Source organism: Panthera tigris, chromosome B3, assembly GCF_018350195.1.
Source record: "Panthera tigris isolate Pti1 chromosome B3, P.tigris_Pti1_mat1.1, whole genome shotgun sequence".
NCBI classification, from domain to species: Eukaryota; Metazoa; Chordata; class Mammalia; order Carnivora; family Felidae; genus Panthera; species Panthera tigris.
Window position 1 is genome coordinate 37,586,321 of NC_056665.1, and position 26,013 is coordinate 37,612,333.

Genomic DNA, 26,013 nt, shown 5'->3' on the forward strand with positions numbered 1-26,013 from the left:
GCGTAAGCAGAACAGCAAAAAACATGCTTGTCTCATACCAAAGGGATTTCATTTACAAAAGTAAAACCCGTTATTGTCCTCTCTGTCTGTAGCCTCCCAATGCATTTCTATTGCTTTTCCATAAAACACTACTGCAAATAATCAAGCATGACCATTGACATCCACAAGATTGAGTTTTAGGAACCATTAAATGAGCTCACCCTCGTGGGAAGCTTCCTGCTCAGGCTGGTCTAAAGGTAATTATTCAGCAATTCCTACCTGTGGTTTTACCTTGTCCCTATATAGTGTTTGAATTTCATATGCTGGTGAGGTCAATTTTTTTTCCTCAGGAAAAGTCCAGCTACACATGTTTGATCCCGGACTTAAATTATAATGTTAATATACACACTTCACCAGGTTCTATGTACAGAAGTGCTGATTAAAAGAAATCTTAGATTACAGGTAGATCATCAGCTATATTAAACAAAAGCAAAAGAGGAAAATCTCTGGGAGAATAATAACGCTCGCTTAACAGATTCCGAAATGAAAGGAATTATTCCTCTTTTCATAGGTAAGGGGTTGGCACGGAGACACCTGAACTACATCCACACACCGTTCAAGGGCAAGAACCTGGCAGGTCCGTGTCCTGAAAAATCAACAAGCCATAACACCATCAAGTCAGACTCCGAGAACTCCCTGAAATCCAAAGACCACATCGTCACACTGTATGTCCTCCTGATGTTCACTCGACTGTTAGAATAATCACCACCGTTTGCCACCTGTGCTGCAAGCTATGGATAAGGGGGAAGCTGAACTTCCAGGGGCTCCGTGGAGGAGGAGTGCTGGTGGTAGCCGCTCACACATTTTGATAAACAAATTCAAAGGCGGTGTGAGCTGTGACTCAAAGGCTGGAAACGGTATGTGAAATTGTGCTGTACCTGGTTCCAAACAATAAACTCGGGGAGAAGGGAATTTAAAGCTGGGTAAAGAAGATAGCACGTCGGTTTAAAATTAGTCAATATGAGAGGAACAAAGACAGGGAGAGAGGGAGACAGGGAGGGAAGAAGGGGGAGGAAGTGAAAAAAAAATAGAACTACACACTGTGAAATGAACAAGTTCAGTTAGAATGTTCATCAGGATTTGGAAAATCATAATGCCATCTGCTACTCTGGACCTCAGAACATCAGGGATCTTGGGGGCCCAGACGCTTCCATTTCCAGGAGGAAGGAAGGAACTTATACTCCCTGGAACGCTGCCTCCATTCTGGAATGGAGGCAACACCCAGCCGATCGGTTTGGAATCTCTTTTGAGAACATTTGCACTGTTCACATACGCGTTTTCCCTGGTTTAGGGAAAATGAACGGCAGGCAAAATGATTACATCAACTCGGCAGTGAGGCGGAGCAGTGCCCCAGCCTGAGCTGCTGGGTAACTGACCCTGGCATCCAACTTGGGCTCAGGGTGTGTAGGTCCCATCATGGTGGATTAAATGAGCATTGTCCTACGGCTGGATAAGACTTCACAATAGAGCAACACATGTTAAATGACAGCAGCCAAAACTGGCCCCACCAGGCAACTGCCCATTCACAGAACGCTATTCATACGCCTCCACCACCAAGAAATTAATTCATTAATAATACATCAGGCTTCATGGACAATTCAAAGAAAACAACACAAGGCTACTTGTTCAATGACTGCCTAAAGATGCAGAATTTTTCCTGGTTAAAAACAAACAAACAAAACCCAAATCTAATTGACTTACTGAAATCTAAATCATAGGGACGTTTATGCTAATATTTCAGTTAGTGAAAAAGAAGAAATGGTGAAAGTCTATCCACTGAATTCACTCAGTGCCACTAGGAAATAATAAAAATACAGATTTTTTTCAGCAGTAGCTAATAAAATCTGAATTTATATAACTGTGTCTTTGGAAATTATTTTTTTCCATTTAGGTGACTTTGTACATCCTTCAGACTATCAGGAAAAATTTTGCTTTTAACTTGTTTCTTCTGTTACATTTTTTAAACTCACTTCTTTCTTTCTCCTCCCTCCCGACAACTCATAAATATGAATTAAATATAATTATAAATGAGCAGAACATTAACTTTTGGATTACTGCTGTGTTTTGGTAGAATGTTAATGTCATTTCTAAAGAAACAGTTATTACCAATAGAAAAAGTAATTACTAAAGGAATCATGGCCTTAATGCTAACCTATTTTCAATCTTCAAACCAGCCAAACTGCATTAATTTAAGCATACTGGACTTTTCAAAGGAGGTATTAGATTTCTAAAGGCTGCCTTACATAAAAGAGGAGTATCAGTTTTCAGGGTCCCAATTATATATTCCCAACTCTATGGGATACAGGTCTAGTTAGCAATATCGCTGGAGGACAAGACTATTGTATATCCCCTTGTATTAACTTACCAAGTTTCTAATGCCTCAGTCACTAATTCATACAAGTTATAAACATCATGGAATTGCATGTCGACACCCATTTACTGGAGTGGTCAGAGTGTTAGCTATGTGGGAAGAAGCTGAGGGCCTGCATAGGACATCAGAAAGCTCAGGCCAGCAATTCTTGTCTCACTGTAAACCACCTGCAGTTACATATTGTAAAAGGAACAGGCCAGCCTTTGGAGGCTGGGAGCTGAGGGGATGAGGATTCCTTTTACTTTTTACTAACTTCAGAAGCCAGAATGATGGCAAAGTCCCCAAGGCAAAAAAGTGAATGCATATTATTTCCTCTGGGGTTGGTTAATACCACTTTTTGAATTCCAGGGAGATTTTCTTAGGCAACCATTTTCACCCCAACCCTCTGCCCCCAGAGAGCACCTGCTGTGTTCATAGCCCAGCAGCTCCTCAGTTAACCAGCCCTCAGTAACCTGTCTGGGAATGAGTGATTCTCCATGAATGAATCTTTTTAAGACAACCGGAGGGTTTAGGAGTTAAACCTTTGGTATATATAAATCTTTCTAAAAGGAGTCAAGCTCCTTCCTGCCGATTTAAACAGATATGCAGAATAGAATTCAATTCTTTCTTAAAGACCTGGAGTCATTCTTATAGACAGCGAAACCGAACTGTGTTGCAATAGATCTATGCCCTTGGGGCATGTCTGCAATGTTTCTAAGTTGTTTTTTCTATAGCTTTTAAAATAATCTCTCTTTGTGATGTCAGAATGTTCAGCTGCCACTTTTTCCTTCTGGCAAGGTCAGTTATAGTGTAGTAAGTGGAAAGAGCCATATCCTTTGACTGTCACTCAGTTTCCTCATCTGTAAAATGGAGTGTTATGGGAAAGCAACATGTTTCCCTGGGGAAACATTCTGTAAACCATAGAGATTAAGGCTAGACTTTAGAATTTCGATAAAGGACCACATATATTAGTTAAGTGCCTTCTCATCATATACTCTCTTACTTTTTGGACTGGTTCTTCTGAAGTCTTGAAAAGACAGGTAGTAAGTTCTTATAATTATGTATACATTTCATTCAACAAATATTCATAAGTGACCCCTGCACTTTAGGTGCAGCAGTATAAAGCTAGAAATGAAAAGCCTAGGTACTTAGAGTCTAGTTGATAAAACTACTTATAATTGGGTCTAGAACAGGAATTAATAACATCTTGAATGAGGCACGTGGTGCCATCTTATGAACAGAATGCTAATCGTCTTCTTCCCGTGAACATGTCTTTCTCTCTGTGGGACTCATGCCCGTGAGGGCCTAGCTGCCCAAGCTGCATGCTTCATCCCTGACTCCACCTCTCCACTCTCCCCTACATCCAATTACTTGCCAAAGTCTGTTTATTCTATCTCCTAAATACTCTTCAAACATGCTAAGGCTAGTGAAAGCCCTCATAATCTCTGATCAGAACTATAGCTTCCTTAAGGGCCTTTCCCAAACCACCTTCCACAGCCCGGTCAGTGATTTTTCTGAAACACAAATTTGGTTCCACCAATCCAGTTTAAAGCTTTCGGTATGCCCCGCCCCCCGAAAATGCCTTTAGGCACAGTGTAAAGATCCTTTGAAATGTGGCCCTGGTCTCATCTGTTAAAACTCTGCCAAGCACTGCAGCCATGATGAACTCCTGGTGGGGGCTTCAGGTATCTCTGAGCCTAACTCCCCCTTGCTCTTTGGGGTCCCATTCTCTGTAGAAACCTCTGGTACATTATCCTCTCTATCATCAGCCCTCTTGTCTGTGTTTCCCAGCACCTTGTCCACACTTTTTACTATAGAAGTTCCATAGCTGTAAACATCATTAAAAACCTTGTCGTAAATACCCATTTATGTGTGGTTAAAAAAAGAGCCAGTGTGCTCCTGAGAGCTCAGGCCATCAAGTCTCCCATGACTTACACTACCGGCAGTTTCAAGTGATCTATTTAGATATGACTGTTACTGGTCTGCTTCCCTGACTAGAGTAGAAAAATTTTAATGGTAGCAACTGCATCCCTAACCCCAATACCTAGCTCTGGGATTAATACAGGTTTACGGAATGACTGTTCAGGATACAATCAATGGTTTTCATACTATAATTAATGGAACTCCAAGAACTTTTATGTGGATGCCAAAGGTGGGTACAGATAGGGTGGAGATTTAAGCCTGCCCACCCTCTGATCAAACCAGAATGGTTTCAAGTTCCAAAAAAATAAATTTAAAACTTCTGTGTGTCACAGAACACCAAGAAAGTGAAGAGAAAATCCACAAAATGGGAGAAAACATTTAGACTCTCATATCTAGAATATATAAAGAACGGTTACAACTCAATAATAAGACAAATAACCCAATTTAAAAACGGACAATGGAATTGAATAGACCTTTCTCCAAAGAAGTTATTCAAATGGCCAATAAACATATGAAAATATTCCCAGCATCATCAATTACAAGGGAAACACAAATCAGAACCATAAGAGAGCCTACTTCACATCTACCAGGAAGACTATAATTAAAAACAAAAACAAAAGCAAAAACAAAAAACAGAAAACAGCAAGTGCTGGCAAGAATGTAGAGAAATTTGAGCCCTCATAAATTGCTGGTGGGAATATAACATAGGGCAGCTGTTGTGAAATATAGTTTGGAAGTTCATCAAAAAGTTAAATAGAATTTTCATATGATCCAGCAATTCCACTTCTAGGTATATATCTAAGAGAGTTGAAAACATATGTCCACATAAAAACTTGCACACAGATGTTCATAACATCGTTATTCATAATAGCCAAACAGCAGGAACAGCCCAAATGTTCAATTGATAAATAAACGGTATGTGGTATACCCATACAACGGGATATTATTCAGCCATAAATAGGAATGAATTACTGATAAATGCCACAGCATGGAAGTACCTTGAAAACATCATGTTAAATGAAAGAAACCAAACATACAAAAACCAGGTATTATACGGCCCAATCTACATGAAATGTCCACAACAGGGAAATCCACAGGGACAGAAAATAGATTAATTAGTGGTTGCCACAGATTGGAGGGGACGGAGGAATTATGAGTGACTGCTAACAGGTACTAGGTTTCTTTGTGGAGTGACGGAAATGTTCTGGGACTGAGTTGTATACTTTAAAAGGGTGAAGTTTGTTAAGTAATTTATTATTTCAATAAAAAGATTTTCAAAGAAAAAAAAATAAGAAATGAGTTTCTCTATGATGGCCTCTGTACTTAGCTGCTGTGTTATAGATCAGAGGCCCTTCTCTGCTGGATAGGATGGACCTCAATAGTTTTGTGTAGGAAAACTCTGCCAGAAAAAAAAAAAAATATATATACATATACATACATGTATATATATACATATACATACATGTATATGTATATATGTGTATATATATATATATATATATATATATATATATATTTTTTTTTTTTTTTTTTTTTTTTTTTTTAAATTTACTCCAAGGAGCGTTTACTGAGCTCCTGCTTGGGCCATTCTCTCTATCAGGTGTTGGGATAAATTCCTGGGCTGGATGACTTCATGATCTAGTAGAAGACAAACTCATGAACTAAATTTGATTCCGTATGATAAAAACTGTAACAAAGTTTTGTAACCAATGCTATGCTGAATTCCACCTAGCATTGGGCAGGAGTGTGGCAGGATGAAGAGGTAGGAAGGTAACAGGGACAGCTTCAAAGAGGAGACGACATGTGAGCTGGGCTTTGGAGGATGCTTAGGCATGGGCAAGGTGAAGAGGCTGAAGAGGTCATTCCAAGCAGGGGGAGGGGCACCAGCACAGGTGTGAAAGCGTGCAGCAAGTCTGAAGCCACTGACTGACCCAAAGTGAGGCTGAAATAAACACGGGTGAGAGACTCAAATGCCTTGCTAAGAAGTTGAGATACTATCTTATGGATAGGGTGATCACGGGAAGGTTTGAGAGGTTGAGACCTGTATTGAAAAATACAGATACACTGTGGAGGTTGAGCAGTAGGAGAAACAAGGCAGACAGAAAAACTTAGAAGCTTTTTAATAATGTGCTTTCAAAGTAGACTCTTCCCTTTTTTCCTCCCCCTTTCCCGGTCCTCAATCTTCTCATCCCCGTCTTCACACGTCACCCTCTGCTAGAACAGAGATGTTAGCTGCCTCTGGGTTCTCCCGGTTCATGTCAAAGCGTCTAGCCGCGTGATTAACCTCCACCCTCTTCTGCCAGGCGGGCACCGCCATCAAACACTGCTTTCTTCCAGCATGGGACATGTTTGCTGGCATTTCTAGAAAATGTCAGAGGAGCTGCGTCTATGCGAAGAGTTCTTGTGAGTTCAGGTGTTTGGTGAGGTGGACGACTGTCCCCATTCATAAGGGCTCTTTTTAATGCCACTGTAATGATGTGCATATGCCCATCAGGCAGCTAATAGTGGAGGCTTTCGTATGTCTTCATTAAAATTTATGGTTAGAGTCATAAGGACTCAATGAAGGTACAGACTTCTTATAAAGGGAGGCTTGTAATGATGGGTTATTAGCTATGATGATGATGGTGGTGGTGGTGGTGGTGGTGGTGATGCCAAGAGAGTCTGTTCCCATCCTAAGCTTTACTTTATTCATCGTCAAGGACCCCAGGCCAGGCCCTACAGCAACACCCCCCACCCCACCCACTTCCTTCAGTTTTTGTCTATCACTCAGCTGGCCACTTCCTTTCCATCTTCCTTCCCTCGTCCCCACTGTGGCCTTCCTGTCAAGCCCCCTTTCCTGGCCACAAGACCTTATAGGGAAAGCCATCACCTCCCCCACTTCTGGCCCTGAGGCACAAAAGACCTGTGGTTGGCCTGCAACCCTGGTGTGATCGCAGTGATTCCACTTTCGATGCCACCTTTTGACACACAGACATTCTACATTTTGATGAAGAACCATGTTTCTTCCCTCAGTTACGCTCTTGGGTGTCACATCCGTGCTCCCTTTTAGGAGTTCCATGGTTTTAGTGCTTACATTTGGGTCTTTCACCTCTTTTGAATTAATTTTTGTATATGATAGCAGTAGGGGTCCAAATTCATGCTTTTGCATGTGGACATCCAACTGTCCCAGCATCGTTTGTCAAAAAAAACCCCTTTCACCACCGAATGGTCTTGGCGTCTTCGCTGGAAAACAACTGAGCATGGATGTGTGGGTTTATCTCTGGATTCTCCATTCTATTCCATATGCCTGCCCTTATGCCAACACCATACTATCTTGAGTACAGTAATTTTGGAGTTATGAAATCAGGAAGTATGAATCCTCCAACTTTCTCTCTCTTTTTTTTTCCCCAAGATTGTTTTGGCTATTCCGAGTTCCTTGCATTTCCCTATGCATTTTGGGATCAGCTCATCCATTTCTGCAAGAGCCCACTGGGATTGTGACAGAGACTGCACTGAATCTGGAGATCAATTTGGGGAGGACTGCCATGTTAACAATATTAAGTCTTCCATTCCCTGCACATGGGTGTCTTCCCATTTATTTAGGTCTTAAATTTCTTTCAATAATGTTTTGTGGTTTTCCAAGTCTTTTATTATTTTTGATTCGTTTGATGATAATGTTTACCTATTTTTGAGAGCATGAGCAGAGAAGGGGCAGAGAGAGAGGGAGACCCAGAATCCTAAGCAGGCTCCAGTCTCTGAGCTGTCAGCACAGAGCCTGACGTGGGGCTCAAACCCACAAACCGCGAGATCATGACCCAAGCCCAAGTTGGATGTCCAACCAACTGAGCCACCCAGGCGCCCCCTTTTTAAAATTTATTATTTTTTTAATGTTTATCTATTTTTGAGAGAGTAACTTGAATTGTTTTCATTTCATTTTTGGATAGTTCATTTTGGATTACATGTGTATAGAAATACAATTGATTTTTATGTGTTCTTGTATCCTACAACCCTGCTGAACTCATTTATCAACTGTCTTTTTGTGTGTATTTTCTATACAAAATATCATGTCATCTATTAAATATAGTTTTACATCTTCCTCTTCAACCTGGATGCCTTTTCTTTTTCTTTTTAAAAAATTTTTTTTAACGTTTATTTATTTTTGAGACAGAGAGAGACAGAGCATGAATGGGAGAGGGTCAGAGAGAGAGGGAGACACAGAATCCGAAACAGGCTCCAGGCTCTGAGCGGTCAGCACAGAGCCCGACGCGGGGCTCGAACTCACGGACCGCGAGATCATGACCTGAGCTGAAGTCGGACGCTTAACCGACTGAGCCACCCAGGCGCCCCACCTTTTCTTTTTCTTGACTAATTTTCCTGGGTAGAATCTCTAGAACAAAGTTGAACAGAAGTGGTGAGAGTGAACATCCTGGTCTTTTCCTGATCTTAGGCTGGGAAGCTTTTAGTCTTTTACCATGAATGTTTACCAAGATGTTAGCTGTGGGGCATTAGATGTTCTTTATCAGGCTGTTGAAGTCCCCTTCTCTTTCCACTTCGTTGTGTGTGTGTGTGTGTGTGTGTGTGTGTGTGTGTGTGTGTGTGTTTTATCAAGAAAGGGTGGTGGATTTTTGTTAAATGCTTTTTCTGTATCTGCTGAGATGATCATGGGATTTTCGTTCTTTATTCTACTAATCTAGTATATTACATTGACTGATTTTCATTGGGCCAACCTTGTATTTTGAGGATAAATCCCACTTGGTCATGATGTATAATTTCTTTTATATGCTGCTGGATTCAGTTTACTGGTATTTTCTTGAGCATTTTTGCATTTATATTGATAAGTTTTCTTGTGAAGTCTGTTTGGCTTTGGTATCAGGATACTACTGATGTCATAGAAGAAGATCGGGAGTGTTCTCTTCTATTTTTTGGAGAGTTTGAGAAGGATTGGTGTTAAATCTTCTTTAAACATTTGTTACAATTCATGACAAACTCATGAAACCATATGGTCCTGGGCTTTCCTTTGTGGGAAGTTTTAAAAAAATCTTATTTACTGTCATAATTCTACTCAGATTCTGTATTTCTTGAGTCAGTATTGGCAGTTTGTGTTTTTCTAGGAATTTGTCCATTTCATTTAGGTTATCCAATTTGCTGGCATATGATTGTTCCTGTCATTTTATTTTTTTATTTGAGATAGAGAAAGAGAGAGAGAGAGAGAGAGAGAAGAGAGAGGAAGGGAAGGAGGGAGGGGGGGGGGGAGAACACGAACAAATGGGGAGAAGGGGCAGAGAGACAGAGAATCTTAAGCAGGCTCCACACTCAGCGTACGGTCCAATGCAGGGCTTGATCTCATGGCCCTGGGATTATGACCTGAGCTGAAATTAAGAGTCAGACATTCAACTGACTGAGCCACCCAGGTGCCCCCTTTTCATTTTCTTACGGACCTTTTTAATTCTGTAAGGTTGGTAGTAAGGAGCCTCCCTACATTCTCGATTTAGACATTTGAGTCTTTCTTTCTCTCTCTCTCTCTGTCTCTCTCTTTGGTCAGTCTAGCTAAAAGTTTGTCAATTTATCTTTGCAAAGAAGCAACTTCTGGTTTCATTGATTTTCTCTATTTTTTATTATCTATTTTGTTTATTTTCACTCTAATTTTATTTCCTTCCTCTTGCTTGCTTTGCGTGTAGTTTGCTCTTCTTTTTCTAGTTTCTTACAGTACAAGGTTAAGTTATTGATTTGAGATCTTTCTTCCTTTCTAGTCCAGGCATTGATAGCTAAAAATTTCCCTCCAAACACTGCAGACCCACCCAGATGTTCTACGTAGAGTGCTATGCCATGTCATTCCTAAGACCAAATCCTTTTTCCTTTCTATTCACATTAGGGAAGAACAATTGGCGTATCTCAGAATTATTCAGCTAGCACCTTCAACAATCAAGCCTATTGTTTGTCTTCATACCTGGTCCAATTATAGCCCAGTAATGAACACTGAAAGTCTGTGCTTCTATTTCAGAATACAAATTGTGGGATTTCACAAATCTTGTAGTTCTTAATTTTTTTTTTAATTTGAATATAGTTGACGCACACAATGTTATGTGAGTTTCAGGTGTACAACACGGTGATCTGACAACTCTCTCTGTTACGCTATGTTCACCACAAGCGTGGCTACCATCTGTCACCATACAATGCGATCACCGTCACAGAGATATATATTCACAGGGAATATATTCCCTATGCCATAGCTTCCATTTCTGACACTTATTCATTCCATATCTGGAGGCCTGTACCTCCCACTGCTCTTCACCCATTTTGCTTGCTCCCCCCTCAACCTCTGGCAACCAGTTTGTTCTCTGTATCGATGAGTCTGTCTCTGCTTTTCTTTGTTTTTGTTTTTTTTAGATTCCATATATAAGTGAAACCATATAGTATTTGTCTTTCTTTGCCTGACTTATTTCACTCAGCATGACACCCTCTAGGTCCATCCATGTTGTCACAAATGGCAAGATCTCATTCTTTTTTATGGCTGAGTAATATTCCATTGTGTGTGTGCGTGTGTGTGTACACACACATCTTCTTTACCTATTTATCTATCAGTGGACACTTGGGTTCTCCATATCTTTGCTACAATAAATAATGCTGCAATGAACACAGAGGCGCACGTATCTTTTCAAATTAGTGTTTCTGTTTTCTTTGGATAAATACCCAGTAGTGGAATTAGTGGATCGTATTGTATTTCTATTTTTAAATTTCTGAGGAACCTCCATACTGTTTTCGACAGTGGCTGCACCGAGTTACATTCCCACCAACAGTGCACGAGGGTTCCTTTTTCTCCACATCCTCGCCAACACTTGTTATTTCTAGTCTTTTTGATTCCAGCCATTCTGACAGGTGTGAGGTGAAAACTCATTGTGGTTTTGGTTTGTATTTCCCTGACGATTAGTGATGTTGAGCATCTTTTCGTGTGTCTGTTGGCCTTGCAGTTCTAAAAAAAATCAACATTTTAAGGTAGAAGATATTTCTGACTGGGTATAAAGATGACTTAAAAGAATTCACTTCTTACTAGTAAAGTAAATAAACAGAAGTCTAAATTAGGGATTTGCTAATTGTCTTCCTGAGTACCTACAGATGTTGGGTAGGAATTTATTTTTAGTTGTAATATGTTTGAAACATATATATAGTGAAAGTAATAATCCATTTTTCTGGTTGTCATATTTTAGACACCCTGAACATTCTGAAACACATATGTGAACTTAAAAATGACTCACGAAAAAGATTTCTGCCTAACATTTACTTTTCTCTTTTCTTGACCTGGGAAGCTCCTACTCATTCTTTTTAAGACCTAGCTTAAATGCCACCTACCCTGGGGAGGGCCTCTCCTTATCACCCCAGGACAAACTCTCCTGTCTCTGGGTTCTACAGATGCACCCTACACTGAGCCATACTATTCATTTCTGTGTCCATATCTTTTTCATGTCTGTGAATTACTTAGGGGCAGGCTCAAGGGTGACGTCCTTGCCTCCATCTTTGCAGTTCCCAGCACCTCAATCCACTGATGGCCTCCACTAGTGGGTTCCAGCCAGCCTGGGATTTGGTGACCCAGAAATCATTGCTGTATTCATACCTGCCGCATCACCATTGTGGCCAGTCCTTTGTTGCCAGCCAAGCTAGAACCCTAGGCACCAGGGAGAGTGTTGGATGGATAAGTAGCTTCCTGAGTCCCAGCACATCGTATTGGATCTGGACGCGGGGCTGTGCTTCTGCCTTTCTACCATGACTTACACACCTAGTCTACAGCTGGCCTGGAAGCCCTGATCTCTCTAGGCTTTGAGGCTGTCCCCACCATGGTCTGCTCAACTTGGGCTATCAAACAGCAGGAACTTTTGATAACTATTTGCTGAATGAATGCACGCGAGCCCACCCATTTTACTTCATTAAAGAGAGGCACAAGCCTCTATCTTCCTTCTCAGATGAGCTCTGACCTTACGCATACCACTTGGGTTTCTGACTTCATTTGGCACCTGCTAGTTTTACTAGGGTCACTATCAGCAGTGCAAAGACTGAAGACAGATGGTCAGATCACGGGGGCAGCAGGTGGTCACTGTCGAGAATGAAGAGTGACCAAAGAAAGCAGGGATGATCACGAGACAGAGCACAGGAGAGTACCAAGCAGAGCAGCACAGCCACGTAGGGCTATTTAGCCTGGGAATAAACAGCTCTACACACCTCAAGAGGCCCAGACATATTATTGAGTGCCAAGGCCAAACACAGGCAAAAGGGTTGGTAAAATTCAGTGGAAGAATAAGGTAAGCCCCACACAATTTTATAACCCCAGAGGGCATCAATACATCAAAGTTTAGCTCAGTATCATGTTCAAAACAAGGACCTGAGTCATCAAGAAAAGGTTAAATGATATTCATTACACACTGTCAACAGGCTGCCAAGAGCAAATACATTTTAGAAACACTTCTTTCTAAAAATGAAAATTTCTCATTGATGTCAGAGCTTCAAGTGGTAAATCTCAGTTATCTGGACAATAGGGGCCATCTTATTCCCCAAAGATATCGGATGGCTAAGGCACCGTGGCATACACAGAGACACTTATCACTTAACAATTAATCAAGCACTTCACACCACAGGTATTCAGGAACTGGAGAGGGCCCAATTACATAAGAATTTTAAAGGAAGAAGTTCTTTTGAGAGAAGCAAGTCTGAGGCATCGACACTATCATTAGGATATCACGCATATCCTGAGTTAGCCAGTTCCAAGCCACGTAAACTCTACCCACTAAAATTAAACTGGATTGCCCTGATTTCTGACTGGAGCTGGATTCTCTCGTTGCCTTGACTATCTATCCTTCCAGGTCCTGATCCGCAGTCCAGATTTCACATTCAGGATTCTTACTCCTGTTTAACTTTTGGTGTCTTCCATTTGGACATCTGGTAGCTAGCTGTGGCTTTGTTCCACGATTCTACTTCCTGACTCCCGGACTGGCTCTGACATTCATTGCTGGCCGTTCTAGGGCTGGCTTCCGCCCACCTGGTCTTGTCTTATTACTTCTTCACTGTTTACCAGGTTATGCTGGGAGGGCAAGCTATATCCACACAATAATCAAGTATGTTACACTGGGCTTTACTTAGCTCTTTTGTATATGACTCTGAATACATACATCCATCTTGTTCTAACTAGGCTCCCTTAGGGGTGGTGCCCTTAACTCTGACCCGACTTTTCTCTAACAGCAACAGTACACACTGTCATTGGACACACACCTCACAACGGGGCATATCCCACACGCAAGGAGTAAAACGGCTCAAATCCTAGCTGGTTATTTTCACACAGGAACAGAAGGCCTAAAAGTCAGGTACAAATGAAGATAGATAGTTAATAGCCCTCTGGGATCTAAAAGGGCAGATTTAGTCCTGAAAGACATTATGGAAGAGGTTCTCAAACCTTAATGTGCAGAGTGACCTGGGAAGCTGGTCAAATGTAGATTCCTGGGCTCCACCCCTAGAAAGTCGAATCCAGTGATCTGAGTCCAAGAATCTGCATTTTTAACCAAAGCCTCAGGTAACGCTGATGCAGTTAGTCCTGAGACTCCCCTTTGAGAAACACTGTATCACTGCAATGGGAAATGTGACAAACATGGGACAAGCAGAGTAATTAACACCTCCTCCCAGTCCCACCATCCTTTCCTTCTTAGAAGCTAGGATGCACTTTGCATAAGGCAGGTCAATTGGTCAATTCTTTCCTAATACTCATCATGGAACATCAGCTCAGTTCCAAGATCAATTTATGTTTGTTCTAGTAAATACAGTGTAAATTTTGCAAGTTTCCTTGAAGAAGATATTTTTAATAGGTCTTTTGCATAAACTGGAACAGGTGTCTACATTATATTTTTCTCTCAACTGAGGAAGAACTGCTATAAAGAAAAACATACCATTTACGTCACATGCTACTATCCTTCCCACAGACCATCCTGCCTTAGAACATCTCTTTAGGATAATTTCAAAAGTCTCAGGATTTGCCCAAATCAAGCAAGTGGAAATATTTTACATTTAACAGCGATCATTACTACTTTAAATAAGGAATGAAAGTATCTGTTTGATTCAGAAAAACTTCAAATTAGCTCACCAGCAATGCATGTATCGCTGGTGAGGGGTATCTGTACCTGAATGTTCTAATGCTCAGGAGCCCGGCCAGGCAAGATCAGTGGAGTCCAGAGAGCCCAGCAGTCTGTGCATCTGACTGGGTAGCCAAGTTTCCCTGGGAATGTCCCTAAGCAACCCTGGAGGGGGAACCTCAGGAAAATCAGTTTAATTGGGAGGATTCTGATGGGGATAGGACGCTTTTGGAATCTAAGATGACAGAAGATATTGATGAGCTATTAGATCCAGGGGGCCTGTCTGATATTTGAGATAATGGGACCTCCATTTGTTTCAGGACGATGCCTTCATTTTTGCACTAACATGGTTTATGGCTTGCAGGGGATATATGGACTGACGGATGCAACCATTAAGGATGTTAGAGCCCCATTCTTACTATTATTGTGATATGTGTGCGCGTTTGTTTTTTTCCTAGGAGGATCTTTATTTTTTCCCCTAAATCTCATAACTGGTTATACAGATGTTTAATTGAGAGGAATAATTATGAATTACGATTTGTTTTTTTTTCTTTCAAACTTTCCTATCTGAATCATTTATCGCCTTCATTACAAGTGTTTTAAATATTGTAAAATTAAAGTTTAAAAAATAAACATTGCCTGTAGGCAAGCCCAAGCCCAGAAAGTCAGTTTTTAAAAAACATTAGTGTTTTCTTAATTGGGAGCATTGTGTACTACAAGCCTTGTGTTCTGTTAATTTACAGAAAAACAGACTTTAAATTCAGAAGAAGGAGTAGAAAAAGTAGACTGAGAAAGAAATGCCGGTAGATTAACTCCATGAAGGCAAAGGGACAATGGAACTCGATGGATAAGGATTATCAGAGGTAGAAGGACTTAAAATGTGCGGGTTCTGGTTAAAAGCAGAAGAAGTTAGGAATGTGTTCTGGGGAAAATGCCTATTTAGGAAATTAAGGCTGAACTGTTGACCCAGAGCTTTGGAACATTTTTATCACCCCGCTATGCTTTGGGTAAATAAAGCAAGGGAGACAAATTTTATCCAGCTTATGTTTGCTGTTCGACTCTGACCCTTGCCTACTGGAATGACTTTAAATATCTGCTATGGAAAAAAAAAATGATACCACTTTAATTTCCGGCTCTATCCCCATCTGGCCAGGGAGAAGAGGATGAATTGATATCATCCTGTTTTGTCTTTAGGGCTTCTGATACCCCCGAGGACCAGCCCGTGGGACAATCTGTTTGGGCAGGGATTCTGGGCCAGAATCAGGAGAGTGGGACTCCGGACAAGGCCGGTCCACGTAACACAGCTCAGAGCCATACAACACAACTTGCTCCGAGGATGTTGGGCACTGTGCTTCATTAGGAAACAAAATATAAGCTTTCCACACCATTAGGAATGACTTTAGGAGTGAAAGCACATAAGACGATGCCTCACCTCATCAACAATGCACTGCAGAAGCTGGAGAGGCTGCAACGGGAAAGAAGAGAGGAAAAAGTATTAGCCTCTGTGCAATGTCTTTACAGTGGAGTGGAAAGAAAAAAATCATTAATGCAATAAAATATAGCAAGATTAATCAACAACAGCAAACTCTTATAAAAACATTGATGCTCAGGATGTTCTATTATTTCTAATGGTACCTAATCTAATACAGGCAGTTAAAGGTTTGCATTTTCTTCAAAATGCAATTTGCTAAGTTTAAAACAAGGCATTCAAGCATGCAAAGGAAGCAGCCATCAGGAAAAAGAAAAGTGAATTTTTTTCTGAACTCATAAAGCTTACCATTAAAGATCCCTGGTTTTTCTGAATCTGAAAAAAGGCAATATGTAATTAGCATGTCATAATCAAAATGACTCACTTGGACACATTATGATCACTGAGAGAAAATTATTGCATTGCTGGTGGCAATTTGTGGGCATGTGTTAACACAATTTACATAATGAAAATACACAAATGTTAATAGCTCGCTTCTCATTTATAGGCGAAAGTCAGCAGAATGTTAATTTCACACAACACTTTTTAGTACCCTCCAGGTTGTATTAGAATAGGGAGAAAAACCATAATCCATTTCAAAAGGCTGTTTACGATTCAGATATAAATAATGTTTTATATTGCTAGATTGTGAACACTGGGCTTAATGTTGCAATCATTGCTAATGTTATGAAGCTCACTCTTTTTAAATTAAAAACCGATTTATTTAAAATTGAAATTAAATCATAGTCAGAAATTAGAATTTTGGATTCCTGCCAGTGTCTGTTCACAATCCCCTATTTTTTGAAGAAAACTTTAATTATGTGGTTGAAGTATTTGTCTTTAACTCAGGAGTGGGGTGAAGACACCACCTTTTCCAAAGTTCCTTCAGCCTGTTTCCTGGGAAGCAGTGCTCTCTGGGAAAATCAAATTCATGCAAGTTTTACACTGTTTTCCAGGGAACAAAAAGCAGAGGCAAGTAAATGTCTGCTCCTAACCAACATTCTGAAGGCAGGCTGTTCACACATCTAACACCGATAAGCTGCGTCTCTTAGAAAATGACTAAAATGTGACACCAAATTAATAACACATCCAGTTACTAACTGAAATATTAAACACTTCAATCCCCCACCCCCACACAAATGACTGCAGTTATTACTAACTCAATGCAAATAAAGTCCCAGGCACTAAGTTTCCTAAGAAGGAAAATTTCAGGAACCAAGTATGATATTGATGGGTCAGTTGTTTGCTGAGATAACTGAGCTCCAACCAGCTAGTAAGATACAGGGATAATTGTAACAGGACATTTGATCACCGAACAACACAGGGGTTAGAGATGCTGACCCCTGTGCAGTTGAAAATCCATATATAACTTTTGACTCCCCAGATACAATCATCCTACTGTTGACCAAAAGTGTTACCAGTAACAAGTAATAATAAAGAATCGATTAACACATATTTTGCATGGTAGATGTATTATATGCTATATTCTTATAAGAACGTAACCTAGAGAAAAGAGAGTTAAGAAAATTATTAAGAAAATCGTAAGGAAGGGGTGCCTGGGTGGCTCAGTCGGCTGGGTGTCCGACTCAGCTTCAGCTCCAATCTTGATCTCAGGTTTGTGAGTTCAAGTCCTGCACTTGGCTCCATGCTGGGCGTGGAGCCTAGTTTAAAAAATAAATCATAAGGAAGAGAAAATACATTTACAGTTCTGCACTGTATTTATAAAAAAAAACCCTGCATATAAGTGGACTCATGCAGTTCAAACCCATGGTTGTTTAAGAGCCAGGTGTATTTTTTAAGTAAAAAATAAACTGTTAATGGTGTTTTAAGAAGTTCTTCCATGTATATTTGATCTGCACAAGTACCCTGAGGTTGGCAAGGATGGTCATTTCTATCCTCTGGAGGGAAAACTGGGCCTCCCAGTGGACAGGGCAGGGGCAGGGGCAGGGACAGGGTGAAGGCCACAGGGACAGGCTGTGGTACTGTGGCTTCTCCCGTGCTCTTTTCTTCCCCCATATCTACCTATGGTCACAGCACGATTTCAAAACAACTGGATTTGTGTAGATATACTTGTAGATATATTTGTAGAAATATTCTTGGCATGGTAAAGTGGGTAAATAATCAATTTGGGCAGGTGGGTTCCTTTCAACTAGAATGCATGCTTCTCAAGGGCAGAAACTATGTTTTTGCATTTCTTTTGCATCCACGAGGCTTCTCAACAGACCCTTCCTTCACCAGTCCTTGAGTGTTTTAAAAAGCACTTTCCTGTGTATTATCCCAACTAAACATGGCGCCCACTCATCCCTGCTCTACTCAGTCACCACTCCCTGAAACCTCTGTCCCAGGCTGACTGGCTCGTAGTCTCCTCAGGTAGTTCCCGCTTAATGTTATGCCGAATTACTGCTCCTTCCTCTAGTCACTGAGTATTTCTACATAATGCTCTGATGGGAAAGATTTACTTTAAAAAGGAAGAGAGGGACACCTGGGTGGCTCAGTCAGTTAAGACTCTGACTTCTGCTCAGATAATGATCTCATGGTTCATGAGTTCGAGCCTCACATCGGGCTCTGAGCTGACAGCTCAGAGCCTGGAGCCTGCTTCAGATTCTGTGTTGTGCTCTCTCTCTGCTCCTCTCCCGCTCTCTCTCTCTCTCTCTCTCTCTCTCTCTCTCTCTCAAAAATAAACATAAATTTTTTTTTAAAAACGGGGTGCCTGGGTGGCTCAGTCGGTTGAGCGTCCGACTTCGGCTCAGGTCATGATCTCGCGGTTCGTGAGTTCGAGCCCCATGTCGGGCTCTGTGCTGACAGCTCAGAGCCTGGAGCCTGCTTCGGATTCTGTGTCTCCCTCTCTCTCTGCCCCTCTCCCATTCACTCTTTCTCTATCAAAAATGGATAAATGTTAAAAAAGTTAAAAAAAAAAAAAAAAAGGAAGAGAGAGGGTTAACTACCACCCTGGAGAGGCTAAGGATTTTAGTAAGAAGCCATACCCCTTTTCAAAACTCATGAAAGGCCCAGGTAACTTCCCAACAGGAGATTGGCTTTTATTTATTTATTTTTCAAGTACACATGGATCCTCTCCCCCCACCCTCCATTCTTAGTAAGATATATCTACTTCAACAGGAGGGCTACTTGTAATGAACAAATTAGAAATCCATTTTTGGCAAAGAGAGTGTTTTTCACAAATTTCCAACAGTCAGGGGGGATTACAACATTCTCTGAGGAAAACATGTGGCAAACATTCTAAGTGAGATGTTTCAAAATAAATTCAGGAATAAACTGTGCGACACTGTTCCCAGCAATACATAAGTTGTGTGAAATGAGCTCAGGGGAGAACATTTTTCCTCATGACCTAAACTCTTAAGAGGTCTCCACCTTGCCCTATTCTGTGGGTTAAAGAAACCATGGTTGAAGACAAAATTTTACTATTTTAATGCTTTCTCCTTACAACGAGGAAGAGGGAAACAGCAGTATGAGTCTTTTTTATGATCTTCTAACTATACCATTTTGCCCAGGTTTTTAAAGAGAGATGTTGTTACCAGGTTTTATTACACAGCTTTGATAGCTACATATTATGTGAAATCATCTTCATAAATTTTGTATTAAGGTAGCAGTGCCAGTACCTGAAATTGATTCAAAATGCTTAAGATACTCAATTACTTTTTAACACTGTTACACAATGTGGTGACTTATATCTTCTATTTCACGAGAACTTGAGGACACAACATCATTGTAATTGATTCATTTTCTCAATTAAATAAAGCTACTGTGCTTTTCTTTATATGAATGCCACACAGACCATAGAGTTAGATATATTCTTTCCTTTCTTGGTCTCAGATATATTGCCTTAAAGGTTACATTCTGTTCCTCTGTTTAATTCCACCAGAAAATTTAATGCCACGGTCATATTTTTCAAATTCTGAATTGCCATGTACCCGACTGTATTTATATTAGGCTTATTTTTCACTGCTAAACTCTTTGTTGTTTACCTTTTTCAAGATCACATTACCGTACGGGCACAGCAACCATAAAACAGACTGCAACAAAGTCAACCTCCAGTCACTGCCTCTGCTTTTACACACAGTTCATGAGAAAGTGAAGCCCCTAGTTTTACAGCACATTAAAAGTGGTACTAAGGGTGCTTGATATAAAATGTTAGCTTTGTCAATGCCTCTCTTTATTCTAGGTCTGCCTTCCAAATGCTGAGCTGTGAGAGCAGAGTTCAGAGGAACACAATAATATTGTTAGGGCTGATGAACTGCCTGTACCTCACAACACAGGAAATGCTGTTTATAACTAACTCGTCCAAGTCCAGATTCCCGTTTGCACATTTTGCTGGTGTTGAGTAGTCTACATCTAACTAGTACTTTGGGACAATGAACAGAACAATAATTGCTCCAGCCGTTACACTTTGCTAATCAGTCTCCAGAACTAGTAGCATTTTCATAGACTAATTAGTTGAACCTCTTTTCTCTTCTGGGCATAGCCTTTTCCCCCTCCTTTTGCCAGCCCTTAGCTATAAGGCTTTAAGGCACACTAACGGGGGACACCTCAGTCTGATGTAAGACAGATCCTTGTGTGTTTAAATGGGGAGGAAAGACTTCAAAATGGGCGGGCCTAAGTATCAGTCGTGGGGTGTTACTGCAGTAACATTTATCACATATTTCCTTGCAAGGACTGTATAGCTGGCAATTAGAAGAGCTCCCATAGCATGACTAATGGCTTTGGAAAATGATCCCGAAAAGGAAGCTCCTGATGCAAAAGTTTACTTGTGGGGCCTCAACTATCTAGTCAACGACTCTGGTGATAAACAGCAACTCTGGGGACCCTGCATTACACGCCCACCTCTGCAGAGGTGCTGTGTACACACAGCGGGAAAGCAGGCTTGGCCACCAGCCCTTTTACATTATGTGCAGAAGCACAGTCAGGAAACTAAAATGATCCACCTATGTAACTTCGAGAAGACACCAGCAATAGCTTTCATTTTCTCTTTTACTCTCTGGAATGATGGCTTGCCCTGCAGCCCTTGTCGCAGAGATTTATGTGTGACCGAGGTCAGATCTTCCAATATCAGTTGACAAATTTTCTCTTTACATATTTACTGCTTTCCTAGCTTGTGTTATTTTCTCTTAAGTAGAAGAAGGAAATATGAAATTAAATGATATGGTGAGCATTTTTAAAGAATACCAGGAGTGTGTGTGTGTGTGTGTGTGTGGTGTTCCTGGCACTACACTTGAGCCTGCAATGTTTAACTCTATTCTTTTTTTTTTTTTAATTTTTTTTAACGTTTATTTATTTTTGAGACAGAGAGAGACAGAGCACGAACAGCGGGGTGGGGGGGTGGGCAGAGAGAGAGGGAGACACAGAATTGGAAGCAGGCTCCAGGCTCTGAGCCATCAGCCCAGAGCCCATTAGCCCAGAGCCCGACGCGGGGCTCGAACTCACGGGCTGCGAGATCATGACCTGAGTTGAAGTCGGACGCTTAACCGACTGAGCCACCCAACTGCCCCTGTTCAACTCTATTCTTATTTCACACACATTTTAGGAACGATAGCTATTTTGCAGACTCTCTTTTCAAATCAGATGCATTAAGTTTAACCCTGCCTAACATAAACCAGGATTATGGTAAACTGGGACTTTTATATTGTAAATGAAGAACAATGACCTAAAACTTTTTTTCTTTAATGAAAGTAGCTGCAGAGATGATCTACTTCAATTTACTCATTTTGCTGCTAGGGAAACTGAGGCTTTGAGGGGCATAGTGCCCAAGATACAGCCCGGGCTAGACCATAGTGCTGACTCAGGCAGCTGCTTGGTGTGGAGAAAATGCATATGCACTGGAGTCAAAAAGCCCCCTGGAATTCCAGTCAGACCCCCATGGTCTCAGAAGCTCCCTCCCTTCACTGGGTTCAGGGCTCTTGATTACAAAGCGAGGGGATGAGCCAGAGGATAATCCAAAGAGTCCTCCCAGGCAGAGCTTCCCATTCAGGTGCCATATTTTTTCCTACCCACGGGAGAGCTGGTACTGGCAGTCAATCTTATTTTATCTGGCATTGTGTGGGATGCTAAAACTTAGGTACACACCACCTCCAATCTGCTACAACTTTGCAAAAACAAAGTGCCCAAATCTCAAAAAGGCTTCAACCAGAGAACAGAAAAATCATTTCCACATGACCACAAGCTAAACACATATTGCTTAGTACCACTAACTTAAAATAAGACTTCCTAGGGGTGCCTGGGTGGTTCAGTCGGTTAAGTGTCTGACTTCGGCTCAGGTCATGATCTCACAGTTCGTGAGTTCGAGCCCCATATCCAGCTCTGTGCTGACAGCTCAGAGCCTACAGCCTGCTTCAGATTCTGTGTCTCCCTCTCTCTCTGCCCTTCCTCCACTCATGTTCTGTCTCTGTCTCTCTCAAAAATAAACATTAAACAAATGTTTCATTAAAAAAAGGTAAGATTTCCTAAACAAAGGACTGGGTTTTGTTCTTTTGTTTTGTTTTGTTTTTGGAAAAAAAAAAAAAGAGAGAGAGAGAACAGGGGCATCTGGGTGGTTCAGTCGGTTAAGCATCCAACTTTGGCTCAGGTCATGATCTCATGGTTCATGAGTTCAAGCCCCACATGGGGCGCTCTGTTGTCAGCACAGAGCCTGCCCTGGATCCTCTGTCCCACCCTCTCTCTTTCTCTGCCCTTCCTCTTCTGGTTGTCTCTCTCATTCTTTCTCAAAATAAATAAATAAACTTTAAAAAGTATTAAAAGGGGCGCCTGGGTGGCTCAGTCGGTTAGGCGTCCGACTTCAGCTCAGGTCACGATCTCACGGTCCGTGGGTTCGAGCCCCGCGTCGGGCTCTGGGCTGATGGCTCAGAGCCTGGAGCCTGCTTCCGATTCTGTGTCTCCCTCTCTCTCTGCCCCTCCCCAGTTCGTGCTCTGTCTCTCTCTGTCCCAAAAGTAGATAAAACGTTTAAAAAAAAAAAAATTAAAAAAAAAAAGTATTAAAAAAGAAGAATAAAATGTACTCTAGTGAACCATAAATGGGAATTCTGACAAACTGATATTTTTAGATATTGAATGAATGCATGAGACAAAATAAATGAGTAATATATATTATTACTAATAATACAAAATTAACAAGTATAATTCACTTGTGCCATATCTCTCTTGTTTATCAGCCTCTGTCCTTGTTCAAGTTCTTATCATGCCTGGAAATCTATTAGCGTATCTTATATAGAACAAAACAAAAACAAAAAATAAGTCATGGGTCTTATTTAAACGACAATTAATGACTTAAAACAAAAATAAGTTGTCAGATGATTTAACAAGGAGCTACTCGGTGGGACACCAGAAAGTCAGTAGGATTCCCAGCTTCTAAAATCCACTCCCTGGCACTTTCTCTCTGCTGCCTTTAGGAGGGACCAGTTTTGAAAAGCTCAGACTAGAAACCCCTGAATTTCACAAATAGCTGGGTGGGACAGAAAGGCTGTAAGATGCCTAGAGGAGGGCTCAGCTCAGATGGGACCAGACAGAAAATCATCACGGCCATAAATTAGATCACTTGGCTCTCACTGCTTCCCGAGTATCAAGGACGATGCATTTTCACACAAAACACAGCAGCTGGAGCGTCAAGGTAGAGTGTAACATTATTCATTTGCTGGGTCTGCCAGTCAGTGAGCAGGAAAGAAAGGACCTGACTGCCAGTCTACACTCTTTTATCCCTTGTGTATTTAAAACTGACATAGCTCATGTCCTACTTCACATAGGGGTATAGGAACCCTAGTAAATCATCCTCTGGGCACATGTAAATTTTAATATTCAGGCTTGAATTTTGTGAGAAAAGCAGGGGCTCACAAACACATTTTAAAATGAAACACGTGAGTTATAAAATGAATCTTCTCCCTTAGCCTTGCCAAGATGTCCACTGAGCACTTTCCTCACAGAGAAGATTTTTCCTTTCAAAGAAAATACACTGGCTGTACCAAACTTCTCTTTCTTCCCCCCAAAAGGGTGGTCTCATTCTAGAATCTAGTTTAGAGTATCAGTTATGTATGTGGGGGGCAGGGAGTGGGAGGGGATGTGGCCTTTTTGAGAAAGGCCTATTGACCATTCCATTGTTTATGGTCAAATAAATGTGCTGTGACAAAAGATTTTTAAAGGGTCAAAATGTCTCAAAGGGTTTTTCTGGAGCTATCATTCAGTCTGCATCTCTATTAACTTCAATCCTCCACAAGCGAAAGAATCCAGAACGATGTTAGAGGTCACCTGGTCTGACTCCTTGCTTCTGACTCTGGAAGAAGACTTCCAGGAATGGGATTCCAATGATTCCATCCTGGGTGGCTTCAATTGTCAGAAAGTTCTTTCTTATTACGAGTTCAAATATGTCTCCCTAGGAGATATAGCCACGGTCTGGAGCTGTAGTGATTTAGTGGCAGCAACTCACATATTTGAAGATGGCTGTTTCTTCACGAAGTTTTCTTTCCCGAGAGAGCATCCTGTTTTCTCCTTGAGATCATCTGCTGTGATTGACTGCCCTCTGTTCTTCCCCCTTCTATTAGTAATGACACTCTGATAACATTCCCCTAGCCTTAAATAGCCCATGTACTTCACATCCTCACCTACTTCATCGCCAGCTTTACGGGCAGGACATGTGGTTCAGGCTTAAACTAGTCCGCAACAGCTAAGTCCCCTGGGCTTGGGGAAGTTAACTGATCCAATCAAACTGAAGCCTATGGCCTCTTGCTGCCTGTGGGGAAGAGAGGCTTGTCATTCCTTTCTAACTGGGAAGCAGGTGGCCCGGGAACCCCAAAAGCCATTCTTGGTCTGTGAAGGAAGAAGCCTACCAGAAACAGAGCCAAAAGTGACCTGTTGAATCCAGTTCTACCAAAAAACCCAGGAATACTTGGCTTTTTGGCCATGGATTTCAATGAAGTCCCCTTGTGGTTGAGGCAACCTGAGTTGGGTGTTCTGTTACCTGCACCATAAAGCTGCCTGGCGGAGGTGAACATGGTTTCACATTCTCCACCACTGTGACCACGTTTCTCGGAATGTGGTGCCATGTGCATGTGTTCCTCATAAAGTGTGACACCCACACCTGAACACATGCCTCGGAAAGACTGGCTCAGTTGCCTTGTCCTGGACATTATACGCTATTCAGGAGGAGAAACTCCCGGCAGCTACAAGTGCCTTCAGCTTTTGATAGATAGCCATATCACACAGTTGGCTCAGTGGAGAGGAACAGACGTGTATAAATCTTGGGCTGAAAAAGAATTACTTCTTTCCTGTACTCTTCCATTTGGGTTTCATACTGACAAGGTATTCGAGAGTCAAAAGGAGTACACGATTAAAGCAATTACAGAATCTAGACAAGTCTGATGGAAGTTTCTACCTGTTGCCTCTCCCCTGCATCAGACAGGAAATACATTAGCCTTGTATTTGTTTGGTTGAGGAGAGGCCTGTCCAACACTCAAGGAGAATCACAGACTCTCGGGGTCTGAAAGAATCTTAAAGGTTTTTTAATCTGACCCACCTCTGTGTGATCCCTGAATCCCTCCTTCATTACACTCCTGGCTCACAGGGCTTCTGTCCGGATGCATACAGTGATGGGGACTTTATGTCTTCTGACTGTCTATTCTCTCCCTTGTTCCAGCTCTACTTTCCTGACAGTGCAAATCCACGTCTTTTCCTACATGAGAACCCTCAAGTATCTTAAGACAACTATCACATCTCTTTGGAAGCTTTGATCCTTCAGGTATTAATGCTGGCAGGACAGAGGGGAAATATGGACACAGAAGAAAAGGGGACAAAATTACAAAATGAAAGCTTAAAAATGTGTATTGATTCTTAGTTCTTTCTGATTCTAAAATCTGCTGGGTCAACATGTAAAAAAAGTGAAGTCGGGCTAAATCACTAATTCATTGATTCACATCCTTTTTTTTTCTAAGTTTACTTATTTTTAGAAAGACAGAGAGAGGGAGCATGAGTGGGATAGTGGCAGAGAGAGACAGAGGGAGAGAGAGGATCCCAAGTAGGCTCTGTACTGACAGCAAACTGTGAGATCATGACCTGAGTTGAAATCAAGAGCTGAACACTTCACCGACCGAGACACCCAGGCACCCCAGTTCATGTATCTTTATCAAGAACTTACTCTACGCCAGGCACTGTAC

The 26,013-nt window shown here is 41.4% G+C and overlaps 1 protein-coding gene across 15 annotated transcripts in view; it reads right to left on the reverse strand.

Annotated features, from left to right (window-relative positions):
- MAP2K5 (mitogen-activated protein kinase kinase 5) overlaps positions 1-26,013 on the reverse strand; it is a 271,419-nt gene that overhangs the window by 49,006 nt on the left and 196,400 nt on the right. For 11 of the 15 annotated variants that reach the window (XM_007084542.2, XM_042988549.1, XM_015538639.2 and 8 more), the window contains 2 exons: positions 16,175-16,201; positions 15,830-15,862 (listed from right to left, as the gene is read on the reverse strand). In XM_007084542.2, coding sequence (XP_007084604.1) covers positions 15,830-15,862; positions 16,175-16,201 — 60 coding nt within the window. The remainder of the gene's footprint in view (positions 1-15,829; positions 15,863-16,174; positions 16,202-26,013) is intronic. The other 4 variants (XM_042988550.1, XM_042988552.1, XM_042988557.1 and 1 more) reach the window with 1 other exon arrangement.